We start from the raw sequence: 19,861 nt of genomic DNA on the forward strand, positions 1-19,861 counted from the left end.
CAGAGTTGTGTCTATCTGTGAAATTTACAGTCACATTTTTAATACAAGTCTATTAGTTTAAAGGATTTAATGTTTTTTAATGATGCTGCTGACTTATGGATTAATGTAGTTCTGGTGGGGAGGGGAGAGGAAATATTTTTCATCTGTTATAATATTGTCTAGTGATACAATACCTTGAATGTAAAAACAACCTTTTTTTGTCAGACGTTTGTACCAGAACCTCGACCAGCTCCTAAAAATGATGTTGGATTGAAATACAGTGTGAAACACCGCCCTTTTCCTGAAGAAGTGGACAAGATTCCATTTGTGAAAGCTGACTTGAGCATTCCTGATTTACATGAAATCGTGAATGAGGAAGTAAGTAACTGTCTCTGACTTGATTTTGTTCTTGGGGCTTTTGTCTGTTCCTGAGTCATGCGCTAATGTCTTACTGTAAATAGTTTTACTCTTTAGCTTGTCCAGTTTCATATTAATGGTAAATAACCTCTGCAAATTAGTTAAATCTGTGCACTTCTCCAGGAAGATGAACTGCTCAATGTTTTATTACTGATCCTAATATCCTGGTATTGTAGGAAGCAATGACTTGAATTTTGTTGCTTCTTCTGGGGAAATGGAATGGTCTTTTTTGAGACCTTCCTGGGGGAAGAAGAGAGTGCATAACTCAAATATTTTAAAGTTTCACAAGATCTAATGTGTTTTAGTTTCTGTTCACTTGAATAGGAGAAGCTATAGCTGATACTGGATATTCACAGAATTCTCCTATGCAAACAGGGTTTTTAGGTGCTCACTTTGCCATGTTGCAAGGTCTTTTTTAAAGTGTTTTAGTAACCATTCTGGTGGTGGATTGCAGCTGCTGCCATAGAGCTTTCCTAAGTGATTGAACAGTTTTCTTGGTGGATCTTCATGACTTTGATGACATCAGCAGTTCACTCAATGTTTTCCAGCTCGAAGACCGCCATGAGAAGCTGAGGAATGGCATGGCCCAGCAGATTGTCTTTGAGACTTCCATAGATCAGAGAAGTGAAGAGGAGTGGCGGAAGAAAAGCTTTCCTGATCCCATCACGGAGTGTAAGCCCCCGCCACCAGCACAGGAGTTCCAGACAGCGCGTCTGTTCCTCTCTCACTTCGGGTTCCTCTCCTTAGAGGCATTGAAGGTGATCTGATACCTCTTGGTGTTGTCCAGTTCCTCCAGTTCCCATGTGGTCTGGCTTGATAAAAGGGGAAAATTTGTTAGTGGAAGATCATCTATGTAGTTCCAACTATTGTTCAGCTGCAGTTTAGTCAAATCAAGTGATAGATTCCAGTCATCCAGGATTAAGAGCAGGGTTGTGAAAGGCTGGGCCTCAAGTTGAATTTGCTCTGAAGAGGTGGCTGTACCTTTATTTGCAGTGGATGCATAAGCCATCACACTCAAATGTTCACACTTGAAATCATTCCACAACTTGAGTTAGGTTTTTGGGTGGTACTTGAAGACTTTTTGAAATACGACTGCCATAGCAGTTTTGCTTCAGAGGTGGTTGTGCTGAAGTGGTTTAATCATACATAAACACTTGGGAGTACATAATAGACGTAGAGGTTTCTTTTTAAAATTAAAATAACAATTTATAGATGTGATCCATATTCTTAATTTGAAATTCTGCCTCTTACCTGTGGATTCTCCCTAGTATTTGTTGCTTTTCCTTCCAGAAAGCTGTCAGGAAAAGTAGACCATAGAGCATTTGCAAAATTGATGTCTTAGTGTTCAGTATTTTACATGTTACGGGTATTTAAGTTAATCTGAAACTGCACATGCGACTGTGCATAGCTGTGGTATTTTGAAAGCATCTGCTGCTTTTGTTGTGTGCTCTTCTTGAGCAAAATATTATGTCTCTCACTGGCAAAGTACCACTTTTATTTAATGAGAGTAGAATGCAATGAATTGTCAACCTGTTATGCTTGCTGTTACTCATTTACAGTAACAAGATACCGCATCAGAAATCCCTGTATGATTTTGCTCTTAGAGAAGGGAAATTGTCTTTTTATATTTTAATGGATTGCCATTGAAGCCATGAAGACCTTTTAGTTAAGAAAGATGGGTTTTTAAGCTGTTGAACTCTATCTATCGGACAGGAACCTACTAACAGTCGTCTACCTCCTCACCTGATTGCACTTGACTCTGCTCTCCCTGGGTTTTTTGATGATCTTGGCTACTTGGATTTGTTACCTTGTCGTCCTTTTGATACGGTTTTCATTTTCTACATGAAGGCAGGCCAGAAAACGAGTCAGGAGGTAAGTGAAAATGTAGAGTCCCAGCTAGTCTAGATTGCTGTGTTTCTAGTAGTTTCCAAGTGAGTAAAGCGTCACCGCTGGTGATTAGAGTGGAGTGTCAGAGCCAGTGCGAGCTACAAGTCACTGCATGCTTTCTTCATCTCTAGATTGAAGTACATTGCTCACACTTAGGATTATTGTAACAAATTTAATGTATTTTTAAATATAGATAAGATTATATATTAAAATATTAATAGTATTTTTACTATTTGTTCTGTCCTTATTGTCCTTATTTGTAGAGTTCAAAGATTCAGATCAGAAAGGCATTTCAGCTTTGTTGGCTCAGCTTGCAGGGAAGGTTGCAGTTTGTTCCAGCAATGAGCAATGTCAAGGTAGTTTGGTTTCATTCTAACGTTAAACACGTGTCAAAGGAATGAAAAACTTTCTGCAAGTAAGGAAGTATTATTCCATTGTAAGTCTTTATGCTATAATATTTCGATTCAAAGGCAATTAGGTTAATCAGGGTAATTTGTGCAAATCTAAACTGTGACTTCTTTGTGACCTAGAAACTCGCTAATAGGGTTTTTGGGCTCATTAGGAAAGGATGTTTCTCTAGTACCTTCTCATTGCATTCATAACTCTCGTAGTAAAGAGTAGAAGCATGGCTTCCATAATGAATCATTTTGCCAACTCCTCGTGTCACTGTGAATGCACAGTTGACAGAACACTGCAGCACCTTCTACTTTGGTGAGGGACACAGTTCTTGAAACCAGGCTGATCTGTCTGAGTGTTCAAATTGTAGTTCAGAGTAGCCAGTGCAGTCTTTTCGTCTGCAAAGTCAGCTATGAAACAAAATATGCTAGATTTGCCTTTGATCTGAGATATGCTCTTGCTGAGCTAGCAGAATGTTTATATGCCCTTATGGAGCTCTTATGTCTTCCAACCCACGCTTATCCTGACTTGTTCTGAAGCACAGCTATGGTTTCAATGTGCTCAGTATGAGGATTAGTAATGGTGTTTCAGTGCAGTGTGTCTCGTCACTGCCGAACACTGTACAAGGCATTCAGATGGAGTGTCAGGACTATGTGGCTACACAAAGCCTCCAGCCTGGAAGCTTTTCTTCCAGCACCCATCCCTGCAGTTTCTGCTTTGCTGGGGCCTGTGTCTCAGTGTTCTGCCCCTGCATAAGCGAAAAGGATTTATGCCTCTGCCACAAAACAAACTCTTGTGTGACCCGGAAAGGATGGATGGGTTGTTTGTTCCACCAACCCCAGTGGTTCTGGTACCCAAATCACACATGTCTCTGTGTGCTGTTTGGTGAAGGGCTCAACTCTCACTTGGTCATAATGAGGTAAAAGTTGCCTTTGCATATGGAAGCATCCCATATCTCTGTCAGAAGTAGAATTAAAGTTTAACATAAACAGTACAGTGTGAAGTTTGGTTAAAGTGCACACTCAGTCCTACTGAAAATTGTTTTGGAAAATCTGTTTCATAATTTAATGTGCTGTGAGGCCTGCCCTTTAAATCACTCTGTCACGTACAGGTGAGTAGTGAGGAAAATACCTTTCTCTTCAAATTTTAATTCAGTCTGATAGTGAACACTGTATAGAAAACCCTTGTGTTACATTTGATGCTAATGCAGGTTCTGCACTGAGCACTCTGTGGTTTTTCTCATGAGTGGTTGAGTCTCAAAATTGCCATCTCCAGCCATTTAATTCACTGTTTTACAGGCTTTGAAAATGCTGGCAGGAAGTCAAGTTGATTGAATAGGACAAGGCCAAGCAGGATAGAAGGATGCTGAGGAGCAGGGAGTAATGTCCATGTAGAAGTCTGGGGTTCCAGGCTTGTTCTGTAGCTATATTTGGGCAAAACCATGTTGGTGACAAAAATGTTAATTAAAAAGCTGGGAAGGAAGAGACTTGTTTCCTGCTTCTGTACCAACATGGTGTTGCTGGTGGTTTCAGATCCTGAAGAACATGGAGTCTTCCAGAATTGTTCAGCCCCACTTCCTGGAGTTCTTGCTGTCTCTTGGTTGGTCTGTTGACATTGGGAAGCACCCTGGGTGGACTGGTCACGTCTCAACAAGCTGGTCAATCAACAGCTGCAGTGATGAAGAGCGACCTGAACAAGGTAAGACATAGTAAATTAAAATGTTTAGGCTCCTTTAGAAGACAATTTTCTTACTCCTGTGTACCTATCTGAACACTGGCTTTTTTTTTTTTTTTTTGTAAATGCTGATGTTTGCTAGAAAGAAATGTGTAAATATTAAATTAAGCTTCAAGTCAGTGAGCAAAACTAATGTGTGTATGTTGTTGGGAAGAAGTAGCCTCAGCAAAAAAAATACCACTGGATTATATTTCTTAAGATTTGATGAGTCTTTAATATATTATCCCAAACCAGTGTTCAGGTGAAATCGGTTGCAGATTATTCTGTGTATTGGCAAATAGGCTTGAAATACTGTGTGATTTTTTAGTGTTCTATAAGTAGATTAAAAAGAGATATTGACTCAAGCTGCTCTTTGTAGGTCCTGGAGGTGTTGGAACCCACATATGGCTCTCTGTCTTGCATCACTGAGTCTGCTTTTTTCCACTAGAGCAACTCCTCCCCTGAGCTTGTCATATACCACCCTCTCCCCATTCTGTCACCCAGAATGGGGATCATCAGGAGTGTGAGCTGCTATCCCAGGACAGGAAGCTGGGGGTTGGGTTAGCTTGTCCCTTGGACAACTTGATCAGATTCCCTGGGAATTGGTAGTGTCTGGGCTGGTTTCAGTGTCACTGCTCCAAGGGCCAAACCTGTTCTGGGTGATCTCCAGAGCCACAGCTTCTGGTGGACCACCCGAAGGTAGTGGTAAGGCTGGTGCAGCTTGTTAATCATCCTTGAGCCAATGTTGGCATCAGGTGTGGCACCATTACAGCTGCAGGTGCATAAGCAGCACTTGCTCTGCTGTCCATTCACTGTGTCTTAGGGGGGCCCTTCACCTGTATCTGCAGCCAGCTGGAGGCTTCTCCCTTCAGTTATGGAATAAAAGTACAAACCACAGAAGGCTGGAAGTGTTGGGGAGAGGTTAGAGAACAGAGGTGTTGCTTTCTCTGAGCAAGTCAGGATGGATTACAAAATGGCCAGGTCTGGATTTAATTTTGCTTTAAGGACAGGGTCAGGCTGTTCTTTCTCAGAGGCAGAGCCCTCTGACCTCCCTTTGTAGTGGGTTTGTCAGAACAACTGCAGAATGGTCCCTGAATTAGCCAGGACCTGGTTTGGTGTGGACTTTTCAACTTGAATTTTTTCAGCCATTTGAATGAGAACACAGACCACTAAATAGCTGAATTAATTCAACCAGCTCAGGGAAGAAGGAAACAGAAAAAGTGTTCAAAAATGGAAAGGAGGAAGGGCAGGTTACTTTTAGTCTGGTTCTTCTGGTGAATGGGCTGGAGCACAAGTCCAGTGAGGAGCAGCTGAGGGAGCTGGGAGGGCTCAGCCTGGAGAAAAGGAAGCTCAGGGGAGACCTTCTTGTTCTCTATGACTCCCTGAAAAGAGTTGTAGCCAGGTCTGGTTCAGTATCTTTTCCCAGGTAATGAGTGACAGGATGAGAGGAAACAGCCTCAGTGCAGGTTTAAGTTAGATATTAGGGAAAATTTCTTTGTGGAAGGGGTGGTCAGGCACTGGCACAGGCTGCCCAGGGCAGTGGTGGAGTCACCATCCCTGGAGGGATTTAAAAGCTGTGCAGATGTGGGATTTGGGGACATGGGTTAGTTGGCAGTGCTGACTTAACAGTTGGACTCAGTGATCTCCAACCTAAATGATTCTGTGAGTCTAGAATAGCTTCCAGTGAGTTGTGGTTAAAATAATTTCAGGGGAAAGTTTCCTTACACCACCCCCAAAATCAAAGAAATTCCTAAAAAGCTGGGGTTCAAATTGTGGTGCTGCTCCTTGGGAGCCACTGGAGATGTGGGAACCTTTCCCTGATGCTGAAGCATGGCTTGGAGTCTTCAACATGCCTCTGGCCACTTCTCTGTCAGTATGCTGAATGTCACTGCTCCTGTGGCTTTGCTGAGGCAGCTATCTCAGGAACCCTTCTGTAAACTGGATCAGAGAAATTAATTTTAAAGTCCTTGCTAGTTTTTCTGGGGGTAATGTGGGGCGGGATGTTCTTTCTCTACTCTGAAGGCCTGTATTGGCCAGTTGTGGTGAGGGAATCAGCGGGGACTGAGAATGAGAAGCTTTCTTGCATTGATTGGAGACAGATCTTTTTCTAACTCTGCTTGACAGAGAAAAGACCAAAGAGAGTCTGTAGAAACTAGCTTGAATTCTAGAATAGTATCAGACTGAAGTGTTAAATGTTAGAATTCTTTGGAAATGGAATGACTAACTGGATGATCTTGCTAGACAGAATGCTCAGAAATAGATAGTAGATGTATTCTTGTGGCAGATGTGCTTACTAGAGTACTAGGAAATAAAGAATCCAGTACACTGGAAATGTGTTGAGAATGAAGTCACTCCCAACCCAAAATGCCTTTTCCTTCAAGATAGCAAAAATGGTTTTTTTGAGAAGGGTTGTTAGCCATGAGTTTCATTTTAAAATGAGATTTGCATAGTTTCTTCTCAGTGATTGCACCTTGTATTTGAAGGTCATTTCTGATGCAGTGTGTAAAGAAGTAGAGCTTCCTTCTGGCTAAACTTTCCTTTTCTGTCTATTTCAGATGATCTAATTATCTCAGAAGATGTTGGGGCAAGTATCTTCAATGGACAGAAGAAGGTGCTGTATTATGCAGATGCCCTGACAGAAATCGCCTTTGTTGTCCCTTCACCGGTGGAATCCCTGAGTAAGATCTCTCTGTACATGCTCTTTACAAAAATGAAACCAACTATTTTGTTGTTTGAGAACTCTTGCAGAAGCAAAACCTAAATAAACTAACTAAGTAGTGTGTTTAGCAAGATCCTTGTCAGAAAGCTGTGGATGTTTAAGTTAGAGCATTCTAATCCCTAGACTCCTTCCTGATGTAGCATCTGTTCTGTGCCTTTCTCAGTCTGAGCCTCAGTAGATGTCCAGGTGTGCACAGCAGTTTTGTTGTTGCTTTAGGTTGGACATGTGGTTCACCATCATCTGGTGATGTCTATTTCTTGTCCCTTTCCTGTCAATGATGTGCTCCTGCAGCACATGGAGGAGTGTTTGCACCTGCTAAGTAGGGAAGCAACAGCCTTCATGGCTTCTTTGGCATACTGCAAGTTGCCTGGAATAAAATATGGCATAGCCATAGGAGGGAGGAGACTGTATTCTACAGGAAACTGCTGGGATGCCTGTAAGTCCATGGGGAGTGCTTTATTGGCAGTCTGTTTCTGGACAGCTGGCAGTTGTCTCCTAACTCATTTTCCTGCTTATGAGGACTATATTGACTTGACCATACATCTATGCCCGTTTAGTTCCAAAAGCTTTACAACATTTTTTTAGTATCAAAATATATGATGACGGCTTATTCTTTGGCAGAAGGATAGACAAAACCCACCTTTTTTTCTTCTGGCTTACAGCTGATTCACTGGAAAGCAGTGTCTCTGACCAAGAAAGTGACTCCAACATGGATCTGCTGCCAGGAATATTGAAGCAGCAGCCTCTGACACTTGAACTCTTCCCCAATCATACAGACAATCTTAATCCCTCCCAGCGGGTAAGGCAAAACTTCAATTGAAAAATGGCGCTTTTTCTTTTTTCTTTCAAGAAGCAGGCTGGCAATGCTGCAGGATTTTTGATAGTATATGATTTGGTTTCCTGTCATGTAGAGCTACTTGTTCCTTGCTATTAATCTTTGATATCAGCTTTAGTCCTGCCAGAATTTGCACCTACAGTAGGAGATAGCAAGATTACATTACTTAAGTATAAAATTTAGACATGCTAAGTGCTGTGCATCCTGAAATATTTAAATGCATGCAGAAAAAAGTATATGGAGTATTTACAGAGTAATTCCGCGTCAAATCCATGCTTGGAAATTGAGGATGGATAGACGTGAACGCCTTTCCTACCTATCCAATTTAAAACAGTGTGTCAGTTGTGTCTGAAGTACCAGAAGTTGCTTTTGTACACTAACAAAGCAGAAAACCATGAACTGTTACATCTGTAAGCAAAAGATTTATTACTGCTGATTACTTGTTTAGAATTCACTTCCAAATGTATATTTAGTTACTCATTTAAGGCCTTCAAGGACATAAAAAAAACCTTTTAACTGATTCAAGGTTGAATATATGAGTTTGTATTGAATAAGTGGGATGGTGACCCAGATTGCAGTGAGTACTTCCAGCACAGCTGCCCCTGCTCAATAGCTGGCACGGGTTGTACCTGGCTGAGATAGGAATGACTGAGGAGCAGCTGCGAAATACTTGCTGGCTGCATTATTGGACTCATGATGTTTGCAAATGCTACTCTTCCCTTATGTTCAAAACAGCTCAGTCCTACTTCTAGATCCAAGAGGATGCCTCAGGGCCGCACCATTCCACCAATGGGACCTGAAACCAAAGTGTACGTGGTCTGGGTGGAACGTTATGATGATATAGGTATGTACAACTTCTTACTGTTCACTAAAGTGACAACAGGGCAGGAACCAGAGGAAAAACTGTTCCTTTTTTTTTTTTTTTTTTTTTTTTTTAAAATGCTAGATCATGGAACCACAGACTGGTTTGAATTGGAAGGCCCCTTAAAGCTCATCTAGTCCCAATCCCCTGCCATGGGCAGGGACATCTTCCACTAGACCAGGTTGCTCCAAGCCCCATCCAGCCTGAACAGTTACAGGGATGGGGCAGCCACAGCTTCTCTGGCAACCTGTGCTAGGGCCTCATCACCCTCACAATCAAAATAAGTCCTTATTAATGTCTAACAACATTTTTAAGATTCTGAATCTTCAATATTTGAGTTGTGATCCATGGGGTGTACATGAATCAGTGGCAATATGGAGGTCTGAAGTTTCCTTTAGCTCTGGCAGTACCTGTAAAATGCTGTCATGAACTTAAGCTCCTCACCCAAAGTGTGTGTGTTCCCCTGCTTTTGAGTTCCCCTTGGCTGTTGTCTCCTCGGAGTGGATCTGGTTTTCTTCCTTTAAAAAAATGGCTTCTGACACCTGCTGCTTCTGTGCTGGAGGGATCATCATCCTCCTTGGTGTGATGGTACCTTTAGAACTCCGTGTTGTCTCTTCAGGGGAGGGCTCGTTTGTTCTGCACTCAGGGTGCCTGCTCCATGCTCCCTTTCCTGCTGTGTTGCTCAGGCGAGGTCCTGCTCCTCATGCAACTTCATGTTTCCTAATTTAGCATTTTGTCTCTGCCTCAGGGTACAGGCTGGCCTGGGAGAGACACAGCTTTGCTTATCCTGTTACATCCATGGCATGGCCACAGTGGACAGCTTTGAGGAATTCTTTGTCCCCAGGAGCTTCTTGTGTGCTGGTTCCAAGCCATGGCCTGGCCTCAGTGCTATGAGAGAGTCTCTCTGCGCTGGCCTAGCCCAGCAGTGTCTGCAAGACTGGCCAGGAACTTGTGTTTTATTCTGTCTTTGATTTCTAATCCTGGTTCCCAGTCTGGCAGTAAGGGTGGACCTTAATTAAGGCCTTAATTTCTTCCAGAGTAAAGCAACCAAGGGAATGGGAGCAGCAATCAAGAGGAAGCTTCCTGTTAAGTGTAGATATAAATTCTCAGGAAGACCACCTTGTCCACAGCATGTCCCTCAGAGCCTTACTGAGATCAGGAGGCAGACAGCAAGTTCTGCAGCATCAGTTCCTTGTCCAGATGCTGGCCCAGAGTGTGTCCCAAACTGGCGTCCCTGACCCACATCCTAAAGCCACCTTACTTCAGGGGCAACAGCTGTGCTACACAGGCATGTTTCTGCTTGGCTGTTTCTTTCAGCAGCCATAGGAATCTCCCAGAGTTCTGGGCCTGAAGCTGAAGAGAAATGAGTTTGTGAGCCTCAGTAAGCCTGGCAGTTGGATGGCAGGGAGGGCAGCTCTTGGAAGTGACTCCTAGCCCAGAGGCTCTGCCATATGCTCCTTATGTTCTTGGCTTTTGCCTTATGCTTCCGGTACATCTTTGAGTCTGGACAGCGAAAAGCTGTCAGCCTGGTGCCAGCTGCCTGCCCTCCCTCTTGCTCCATCTCAGAGTGTGTCCATGGCTTGCCATGCTCTCCCTCTGCTTGCTCCAGCTGTTGTGTACCCTTAGCATCCCAGCTCTGATGGCAGCATCTGCATTTGGGCCTGACTCCTTCTGCTGGAAGCACTGTCCTGCTGCCTGAACTGTACTTCTGTGAGTGACTCTCAACATCTCTCAGCCCCTGAACAAGGTGTTGGGAAGTGCCAAATCCCCTTCAGGGAGTCTGTAGTTCTTACTGTTTTCTCCTTTGCCTTCATTATCCAATCTTTGTTACCAAGTGCATGGCAGCAGAGTTGTAGGTTGTGGTGGGGATCCACAGAGCTTAGATTTGAGGAAGGATACCATGGGAGCAGGGCTCAAGGGAGCTGTACGTGTGAGTGGTTGGCACTGTTCAATGCTCCTGGCAGTGTTCTGGAGGCTGATTACTTGTGGATGATGAAGATGCAGTGAATAATAATTTGAAAGCTCTTTTTGTGGTTGAAGTGGTTCATCTGCTTCCTGCTTTCACAGTTCCTCTAGAGATTTTGACCTTTGGGTTGAGAGAATGGAGGGTCTGGGACCTCATCTGTTGAGTGCAGATGGTTGAGGTGTGTGTACCTTCCATGAATGCTTAAACTGCAAGCCAAAGACACTACCTGTGCAAGAACACTAGTGGTATAAATGCTTGAGGACTGCATGGTTTTGACTGATGATAAATAATCGTTCCTTGTACTCAATAAAAAAAAATCCAAAACTATATTAGATAAACTTTATTTGGTGTATTCTGTTCTTACAGAAAACTTCCCCCTCCCTGATCTGGTATCTGAGACTAGCACTGGTGTGGAAACCACAGCCAATAGTAGCACTTCCCTGAGGTAAGACAGCTCTCATTTTCATTATTTTTATTGATTTCTCAGTGGACTGTTTTGTGGTTGAAAAAGTGAAAGAGCTTTTCATACCACTGCAGATAAAACATAAATTAAAGAACAGAAAATGGGCAGTTTCATCTGAGTCTGTGATGAGCCACCCTCCTGATTGGCTCCCTTGTGAGGTGGTTAATGCTGCATAGGTGCTGTGCCCTGGCTGCAGGGCTCTGCAGTCCTGTGGGGACAGAGACCATAGGCACAGCACAACTGACGGAGCCCTTCTGAGGGCCCAGAGCATGCCCTGGGATCCTGCTGCCTTAGCCATGAGGCATTTTAAAACTTTAACACTTAAAGGGGTCATTTTTCATCTGTAGATTACTTGAAACAGTGCTTTAAAACTGATTCAATAGTTGTGTTTTTCCCTTAAGATCTACCATTCCTGAGAAGGAAGTTCCTGTGATCTTCATTCATCCTTTAAACACTGGCTTATTCAGGATAAAACTACAAGGAGCAACTGGGAAATTCAACATGGTTATCCCACTGGTGGATGGAATGATAGTCAGTAGGAGAGCTCTTGGTAAGCTAAGGGGTTTTAGGAATGTTCATGTTTTTATTTTATTTTTTTTAAATAATAATATATCTGCAAAGTACATGGTCTGGAATCTTTCTCTGGAAAAGTGTTAGGTAATGCTGAACAAATGAAAGCCATGCTTTTTGCAGCAGCAGTGGGAGCAGGAACAGCAGAAGGAGCAACGCTTGGCTGCCAGGATAGCAGGAGAGAGGGTTGGAACTAGGAATGGGACCTGTTTAAATAGGAGAGATCCAAAATGTGAGCCTGGTGCTTAGCACAGAGAACCAAGGTGCACCAGAGGGTGCTACAGAATTTGTTGCTGTGCTGGCATACTGTGTGTTCCTTCTGGTTTAGGAGCCAGACAGGTATTAAAACCACAGCAACTGAGGATTTTCTTATGTGTTCAATAAAAATTACCATGCAGGCGTGTGTTAACAGGTTCCCTGTGTGCCCTCTGACTTCTCCTCTGTTCCTGGACGGATTCATGGACCTGTCCTGGTATTGGTGCTATTTAGTTTCAGTAACTGTGGACATCCCACCCATTGAGGGCAGTACACAGGACAGAGTAAAACTAAGTAGGGACCATTAGGATACCTGTACATAACCATAAAGCTGCTGTTGGAGGTGACTTTCAGGTTCTGGGGTTTGTATGCTTAATTCAGTGATTGGCAAATGGAAGCCAAACCTAGGCCCTTAAATAACATTTATCAATTCCGCTGATGACGGTGGCTTTTACTGAAAAATAACCAGGTATGTTTTCCTAGAGTTGGGCTTGTTTTTCTGCTGCATCAGGACTATTCATATAGTGAAATTTGTCTTGTCTCTAAGTTCAGCAGGTGTAGTTTGTGTACAGTGGGGTCCTCTAAATCTTTCTGTCTGTAAGAAAGAGCTTGTGAAACAGCAAAGGGGGTAAGGGACACTTGCTTCCTTAGAGGCATAGAAATTTCCTTTCAGAATAAAATAAGATTAAGTTCACTGCCAGCTTTTGAATGCTACTACTTCCATTCCCCACCTCCTCCTCCATCCACATGCAGCAGTGTGAGTTACAGAGGGGTGACAAAAGTGGCAAGGCAGTGAGGTGAAGAGAAACTTGTTTGCAGCCACAACCCCTCAGGTCTTTCCTCATCCCCTTTCCAAGAGGAAGGCTCTGCAATTCCTACTGGAAAAGGGTACTGACAGGTACTTTCCCCATTCGCAGGGCTCCCCTGGCATTGCCTGGTGTGACCTCGGCCTACCTGAGGTCCACGTGTGTGGCATAGCCAGGGCTGTGGTACTGTGATCTTGTATTGGCTGCCCTGGGTTTGCCCTCTTGTCCCGAGGGTGCTGTTCCAGGCAGCTGCTTGGCTCTGGCAAAGCAGAGAATACTCCTCCTTCTCCTCCAGACAGTTTAGGGTACCACTGAGTTGAGTCCCTTTCTTCATTTTTTACAGTGAAAGTCTTTACAAGCCTGAGGACCATGGCTGTCTGTTAGCAACTGCCCATGGACAAAAGTTCTTGCCTTGGTGGTGCTGAACATCTCCTCTGGGTTTAGATGGGACAGAACCCAAAATTGTCTTTGGCTGGGAAGCCAGCAAAGGGGTGCAGGACTGAATTTAAACTTGATTCAAATGTTGTTTCTTTTTCAGGTTTTTTAGTGAGACAGACAGTAATAAATATTTGTCGGCGAAAGAGGCTGGAAAGTGATTCATATAACCCCCCCCACGTCCGCCGAAAACAGAAAATAGCAGATATTGTCAATAAATATCGGAACAGGCAGCTGGAGCCAGAGTTTTATACCTCGCTTTTCCAGGAGGTTGGGCTCAAGAACTGCAACCCCTAGATCATTATCCTTCCCGGACAATTAGATCAGAGCTTGGTGGCTACACTAATGAAAACAGTTAAATAACAACAACAAATTTCCTCAGCCCTCCGGAATTCAGGAAATCATGTTCTAGCGCAAGTCAGCAGATACCATGTGGGAGGAATGAGAAATGAATCTGAAACATTGCAGTTGGGATATTGACTTGATTCACCTACCCTCAGAAGATTACTGAATTCCAGTCTTCCTGGATGCTAGCAAAATAATCTCTTCACCCAGTCATCCTTTCCAGACTAATTAGGAACTGTAGATGTCTTGCTCTGAGAGGAAAACAATCAAAGTAAAGCCATCTCTGCATATGAGGATGGAAAAAAGAATATGAAGAAACCTGCCATTAGACACCTCGCTGTACTCATGTGTCCAAGGGCAAGGGAGCAGGATCTCTCCTTGGAGGAGGAGTCTGTTCCAGAGCATTAACTTTCCCTGCAAGAACTTCAAAGAAATTTTCAGTCCCCCTTCAGTGCTCAGCAGAAGATCCTTCACTGGTTGTAACCCATCTGTGTACCAGAAGCAAGAGGAGGAAGATTGCTTGGGAAGAGCAGGCCCTGAAATCCAAAGCCCAGATGCTGTATGTGGCCACTCCCTCCATGGCTCCGAGTGAGTCCATCTGCATACAAGACAACCACCACCACCTGAAATTAACTGACTTTCCAAAAGGAGTTGTTATTGTATAAGAGCTTTTGGTTATATAAAAGCAAGGTTATGACTTTCAGGTCTGTTGCAAAATGTCACATTTAATTTCAGTAGCTTGATTTTTATTTCAGAATTTTTTTTTAATGCAACTACTTAATTTATTTTGAAGTGTCTGTATCACCTACTCACCATTTCCATAAAAAGCATAAACATCAGTTGCCTTCCTTCCACTGGATTGAAATCTGAGATTTTGGGGCTGCCTCCTCCCTATTATTTATAGCATGAGCAGTTTTTGCAGCTTCTACAACACTTTTCAGAAGCTCCTGTTAAACAGACTAAAGAACTCGAAAAGAAAATTCACAAATTATTCTTTTCCCCATTTATTTCAATTTTATGAAAGCCCCTTTGGAGTTATAACTTTACTTTGTTTTGAATCTCCTGTACGTTCTCACATTCGGCAGCAGTGCTTCCCTTCCACCTAGGTCAGGAGTTTTCATTTTCAGCCTGTGGCTTTGATGTGTTCAGGACTGAAAGGCTGTGCTGGGAAAAGATGTTTACAGCTACAAGTGTGATCTTGGGATCTCAGAGGAGTGGTGGCTGCAGGCAGCCCTGGGAACACCTCTGGCTCCTGGTGCATCCCAGCTGGTGTTGCAGCAGTGAACTGTGGCTGCCACTCCTGGTGAGGTGCAGCCTGATGGCAGCAGGGATCCTGATCCTTCCAGTGCCGGGTCATGGAAGAGGATGAGTGAGCAGGAATTTGGGGAGCTCTTCACATTATTTCCAAAGTGGTTTTAATAAGCTGTGCTATGCATTGCAGTAATACCTGTCAGGCATTGAATTTTGACATTTCAGAGCTACTTTTTGCAACAGTTCTGCTCTGACCTGAAGCAGTCTTAATTGTTTCATTACAACTTACCTGCCAAGGACAGACCTCGCTCATAGCTTTCCATGTGGTTTTTCACAGAGTTCATGGAAACACAGGCCCTTAAAAATACATCTGAAAGGACTTTCAGGTGGTCAGCCAAGGTGATGTTGGAGTGCTTGTTGGAGGGAACAAGTGCACTGACCTCTCAATTCAGGAGCTCTGGAATTTGATCCAGATGAACAAAAAGTGAAAAAATGAAACCACCCAAAGAAAACTGTAGCAGGATCTGTGCTGGCTGGCCCACACCTGTGTGCTGCCCAGGTGTCAAAGGGCAGGAGGAGCTCCAGGGCAGAGTTTGGGTGCATTGGCCAAGCTGTGCAGGGAACTTGGACAGCCTCATTCCTCTGCCAGACTCTTGCCAGGAGCAATTTAATGCACGGACGCTAAATTTACCCACACTGTGTATGTACCTATTGGATCTAATTAATGGCCAAACACACTTGAGCCCACTGGTTGAAAAGGCATGAACAATGCATGTGTAACTAATAAACATCCTGAGCAACCCCTGTGTCTGCACATTGATAGTGTAACAGCACCCCCACCTCCCCCGGCTGAGTGTTCCCCGGCCCTGGCTGATGCTGCAGCGGGTGCTGCTGTCAGGCAGGCGGGAGCAGCCACGAGTGCAGAGATGGGCACTGGGGCAAACCCCGAGTGCTTTCTGGCAGGGAGAGCCAAGTGGAATGCCTGAAGATTTACTTTCTTTACAAAGGCCTGTGCTTGGCTGAAGGGTTGTTTTGGGTCTATTTCCATGTTCACCTAAAGGCACCCATGGGAGCAGTAACAGCTGTGAGAGGCATATGACTTGGCAGGAGTCTGGAAAGAAGGGAACTTGGGCACATGGTGGCCACTCCCAGTGCCAGGGGATGGATGTTTGGAACATGTGTCAGTTGAGGTGTAGAACCAGCTGGTGAGCAGGTTACAGGTGATGTGACCTGGCTGCAGGTGGTGGAATTGGCTCTCTGGAAAGGTGAGCCTTCAGGAAGGTCACAGTTCAGTATAAAAATGTTGTGATGCTGAAATGTGCTGCCATCCCTCATGCTTTGGGTGCTGGTCACAGCAGTGGGCACCCTGGGCAGAGCTGTGCCAGTGCAGGGTGGCTGCAGGGACTGTCCCTCCTTCCCCAGGACGTGGGGAGGTCTCAGGCTTCATAACAAAACACACCCCACCTGTCTAGGAATTATATCCATCTCCTCTCAAAGTCTGACCAAACTCCAATGGCTTTAGCTAGTGCAGGGTACTGTCTTGAGAACTTTTCCCCTGAAGGGTCAGAGCAAATGAGGTTTATTTTCATGGTGATTGCAAGAGTTCGTCAAGAATTCAGATTTTTTAAATATCACAGACTCCTGCATAGATGTTCTGACTTGATACTTGAGTGGCTTGGGTTAGCATCCCTGTCCATCCGAGGGGATGAGCACTGACCCCCCAATGACCTGCAAGTGTTCCTCAGTAATTAAACTGGGACTCTTTCTTTTCATCACACTTTTCAGTTTGGGTTCATAATTCTGTTTTAACAGGGCAGGAGGTGCCCACTGTCACATTGTTAAACACAGTGTTGAAATTACATATTAGTACCTTAATAGAGACTTTTAAAGAAAAGCCATTCTTTTAAAGGTACTTTTAGAAAGGCATTAGAACCTTAGAGCACTCAGGAAAGGGGGAGGACAGTGCCTGTGGAAATTGGGGCATCTGTGGCTGCAGTGTGTGTGAGGCCATAGGGAGGAGCAGCCCTGGCTGCCCCTGGGCTGTACCTGCTGGGTTCTCTGTAGGTCACAGCGTTTCTTTTCACAAGGTTCTGCATGCCCAGGAAGAGGAGAGAACTAAATTTCAGTCTCACAGAGAAATTTGATGCGTTTTCGTGATTGTGTAATTGAGTGATACCTTTGAAGGCAAACACAGCCCTTTTCCCCATGGATTTAGCAGGAGCAATTAGAAGTGAGAATGCCAGATATCATGTGCTTCAATCATAGACAATTTGTATGAATTCCTGTATGTTGCCAAGACATGAACTTTTTGTTCTTATTGTATTTTTCTGTAAATATTCCTGCCGCTAAGTTGTAAAGTAAAGGTAAAATGTAAATATGAAGATGTGAACTATGTTCCCTTGTCTCTAGTACTTTATCTCTTATTTGTTTAGGGAAGGCACACAAAGGCTTGTTTGTATTTATGCCAATTCTTTGTCCAGGAGAAACACATCAAATATTGAATGTAACACAATTAGTCCAATAAATTTTAAAGATTCTTATCTAGTAACTTTGCACTGGTCAATTTTTAGTATTTTCCAAAGCCTTGGTTGAAATTCTCCAATGGAGATGTTTTCCAGGACAGCGGCAGACAGAGGTAGCAGAATTGCACACCCTCTGCAGCTCAGTAGCTCTGGGAACAGTGAGGCTTGTAGGTGAGGAAATCACGTTGCAACTCAACAGTGTGGGGAGTGAAAACATGGAAGAATGGCTTTTGAAGGGAGCCTGGTGCTCCTGCAATGCCGCTGTTCTCCAGTCACTCCATGTGCTGCTTCCTGTCTCAGGCATGGGTCCCTGTGGTGCAGCCACTCTGGACACCCCCCCAGGACAGGGAAAAGCTGTATGCTTCAGGTGCGGAGTCCTGTGAGGGTGAGGGCTCTGCTGTCTGGGCAGAGAAGGGAGAAAGGATAGGGCTCCTCAGCTTTGGATTTGGAGAGGAACTGGGCAGCAGTGGGGGAGGGCCCCGTGTCCCATGAGGGTGATGCACCCAGCGAGCCCTGGGGCACTGGGCTGGCTTAGAGAGAGGGATTGTTAGTGCTATCCAGCCGGATCCCCATGGACCATCTCCGAGCTCCCTAGGGAGGGGACACGTTCCCAGTGTGGCTCAGGGCTGCAGGACCCGTGTGTGTTGTGTCCATGCTTGCTGGTGCCATGCAGGGGCTGTTTCTCTGACAGGGGCCCTGCACTGTCCCTGGGATTTCACCTTTGCAGCAGCTCTGGTGCTTTGCCCAAGCTGCCCCACCTGAGGGCTGGAACAAAAGCACTGAAGTGACAGGTCCAGAAACCTCAAGCTGGGATATGTGAACATCTGTTTTCCTGCTGGCTTCATCTTCAGTAGCTTAAGCTGGTGCCACCCACCCAAGCTCCTCACCACAGTGCTTCAGGGAAGGTTAAGGCAGGTCCCACAGTGGTCTCTGAAGAATCACAAACGCGATAAATAGTTAATATCTTCCTCTGCAGTCCCAAAGTGCAGGGCCAGGAGCAGGAAGGGTGTTCTGTGGCTGGTTTGGAGCCTGATGCTTTCTTCTTTCCTATTGGGGAGAGATTGATACTCCCAGCTCTTTTGGGAGTCTGGAAATCTCACTTAAGGCCTTGGATTGGAAGTGGGTCTCCATCAGCCAAGTCTTGGAACAGGTGGTGTTTGGCAGATGGGGCCTGTGTAGGTGCACAGTGGGGCACAACCTTCTTCTATGAGCCTGGCAACTCAAAGGCAACTGCAGTGGCTCCATGGCCTCCAGGTCCTCAGGGCATGAGGGCCAGCTGGGAGCAGCTCCTTGGTTTCTGTGAAAGGTCCCCCATGTCCCACAGGTGCTCCATTCCATGTGAGTGGAGAGATGGGGCACCACCAGGTGATTGCTGCAAGAACAGGAGCAATAAATCCTGGGATGAGGTAGGAGTGGCAGCAGCAGGAAGCAGCTAGAGCTGTGCCCCCTGCCACAGCCAGAAATTAGAGCTGCTCAATGGGCACACAGCAGCTGGCAGCACCCCATGTCAAGCAGAGGAGCTAGCAGGTTTGCCACGGGGGTGTAGAGGAGATGACTCCTCTCCAGTGCCCTCTATTTTCATCAGCTATTCCTACAAACTTCCTGAGGAGGCCAAAGCGTGGCACACTGGCACCCAAGATGCCTGTTCTCGCTGCAGCACGGCTGGTTTTGACCACAAATGAAGGCAAATTGCAGAACAGATTATTTTCCAGGGTAAAATGTAATTTAGTTACTGCTTTAAACTGAGAAAATATTTGGCTGCTTCAGTGAACAAATGTCTGCCAGGAGGGGGGTGAGAGTCTGAAGGTGGAACTGAGCTGAGCCATGGCTGCTGGCATCCCCCAGCATACTTGCTGCAATGGTGAGTGCTGGCAGGGTGTGTCCAGGCCAGGCAGGTGCTGGTGGTGTGTCCCTGGGCTGTCTGGTGCTGCCAGAGCATCCCTGGGCCATGTCAGTGCCTCCAGTGTCCCTGGCCCCCGTTGGTGCTGCTGGGATGTCCCTGGTGACACTGGGCTGCCCAGTGGCCGCACTGACTGAGTACCCAGGGCTCTGGGCATCCCGGGGTGTGGGTCAGGTCATCTCCATGACAACATCACAGCATCATGGAGGAAGGCAGCAGGTTGCCACGGTAACCAGGAGCGTCCCAGGGGCCTCAGCCCTGATTTTTGGCTTTCCATGCTGCTTTGGGGATCCACCTTATGCCCAGTGGGTATGCCCTCTGGAAGCTGTGGGCAGCACCCAGGGCATGGCAGGAGCCACGGGAGCTGGGTGGAGGCTCACCAAGGTGCAGGTGAGGTTTGTTTTCTCCTTCCTGCAAAAGCCATGAGATTTTCTTCTTTGTTATATGTATTTTTATAAATTATAATTAACATTAATAATATATTTATTATATTTCTGCTGTACCAAAAGCACCCACCCTACACATGGGGCTCAGCTGTGC

At 45.1% G+C, this 19,861-nt stretch overlaps 1 protein-coding gene across 2 annotated transcripts in view; it reads left to right on the forward strand.

Annotated features, from left to right (window-relative positions):
* Positions 1 to 17,443, forward strand: part of RALGAPB (Ral GTPase activating protein non-catalytic subunit beta) — a 64,838-nt gene extending 47,395 nt beyond the window's left edge. For both annotated transcript variants that reach the window (XM_069033808.1, XM_069033809.1), the window contains exons 21-30: positions 205 to 357; positions 945 to 1,154; positions 2,110 to 2,268; positions 4,212 to 4,377; positions 6,948 to 7,070; positions 7,774 to 7,910; positions 8,682 to 8,790; positions 11,141 to 11,219; positions 11,639 to 11,787; positions 13,407 to 17,443. In XM_069033808.1, the coding sequence (XP_068889909.1) occupies positions 205 to 357; positions 945 to 1,154; positions 2,110 to 2,268; positions 4,212 to 4,377; positions 6,948 to 7,070; positions 7,774 to 7,910; positions 8,682 to 8,790; positions 11,141 to 11,219; positions 11,639 to 11,787; positions 13,407 to 13,600 (1,479 nt within the window). In that variant the 3' untranslated portion in view covers positions 13,601 to 17,443. The remainder of the gene's footprint in view (positions 1 to 204; positions 358 to 944; positions 1,155 to 2,109; positions 2,269 to 4,211; positions 4,378 to 6,947; positions 7,071 to 7,773; positions 7,911 to 8,681; positions 8,791 to 11,140; positions 11,220 to 11,638; positions 11,788 to 13,406) is intronic.
* Positions 17,444 to 19,861: the final 2,418 nt, after the last annotated feature.

Source organism: Aphelocoma coerulescens, chromosome 20 (assembly GCF_041296385.1).
Source record: "Aphelocoma coerulescens isolate FSJ_1873_10779 chromosome 20, UR_Acoe_1.0, whole genome shotgun sequence".
Taxonomy (NCBI): domain Eukaryota; kingdom Metazoa; phylum Chordata; class Aves; order Passeriformes; family Corvidae; genus Aphelocoma; species Aphelocoma coerulescens.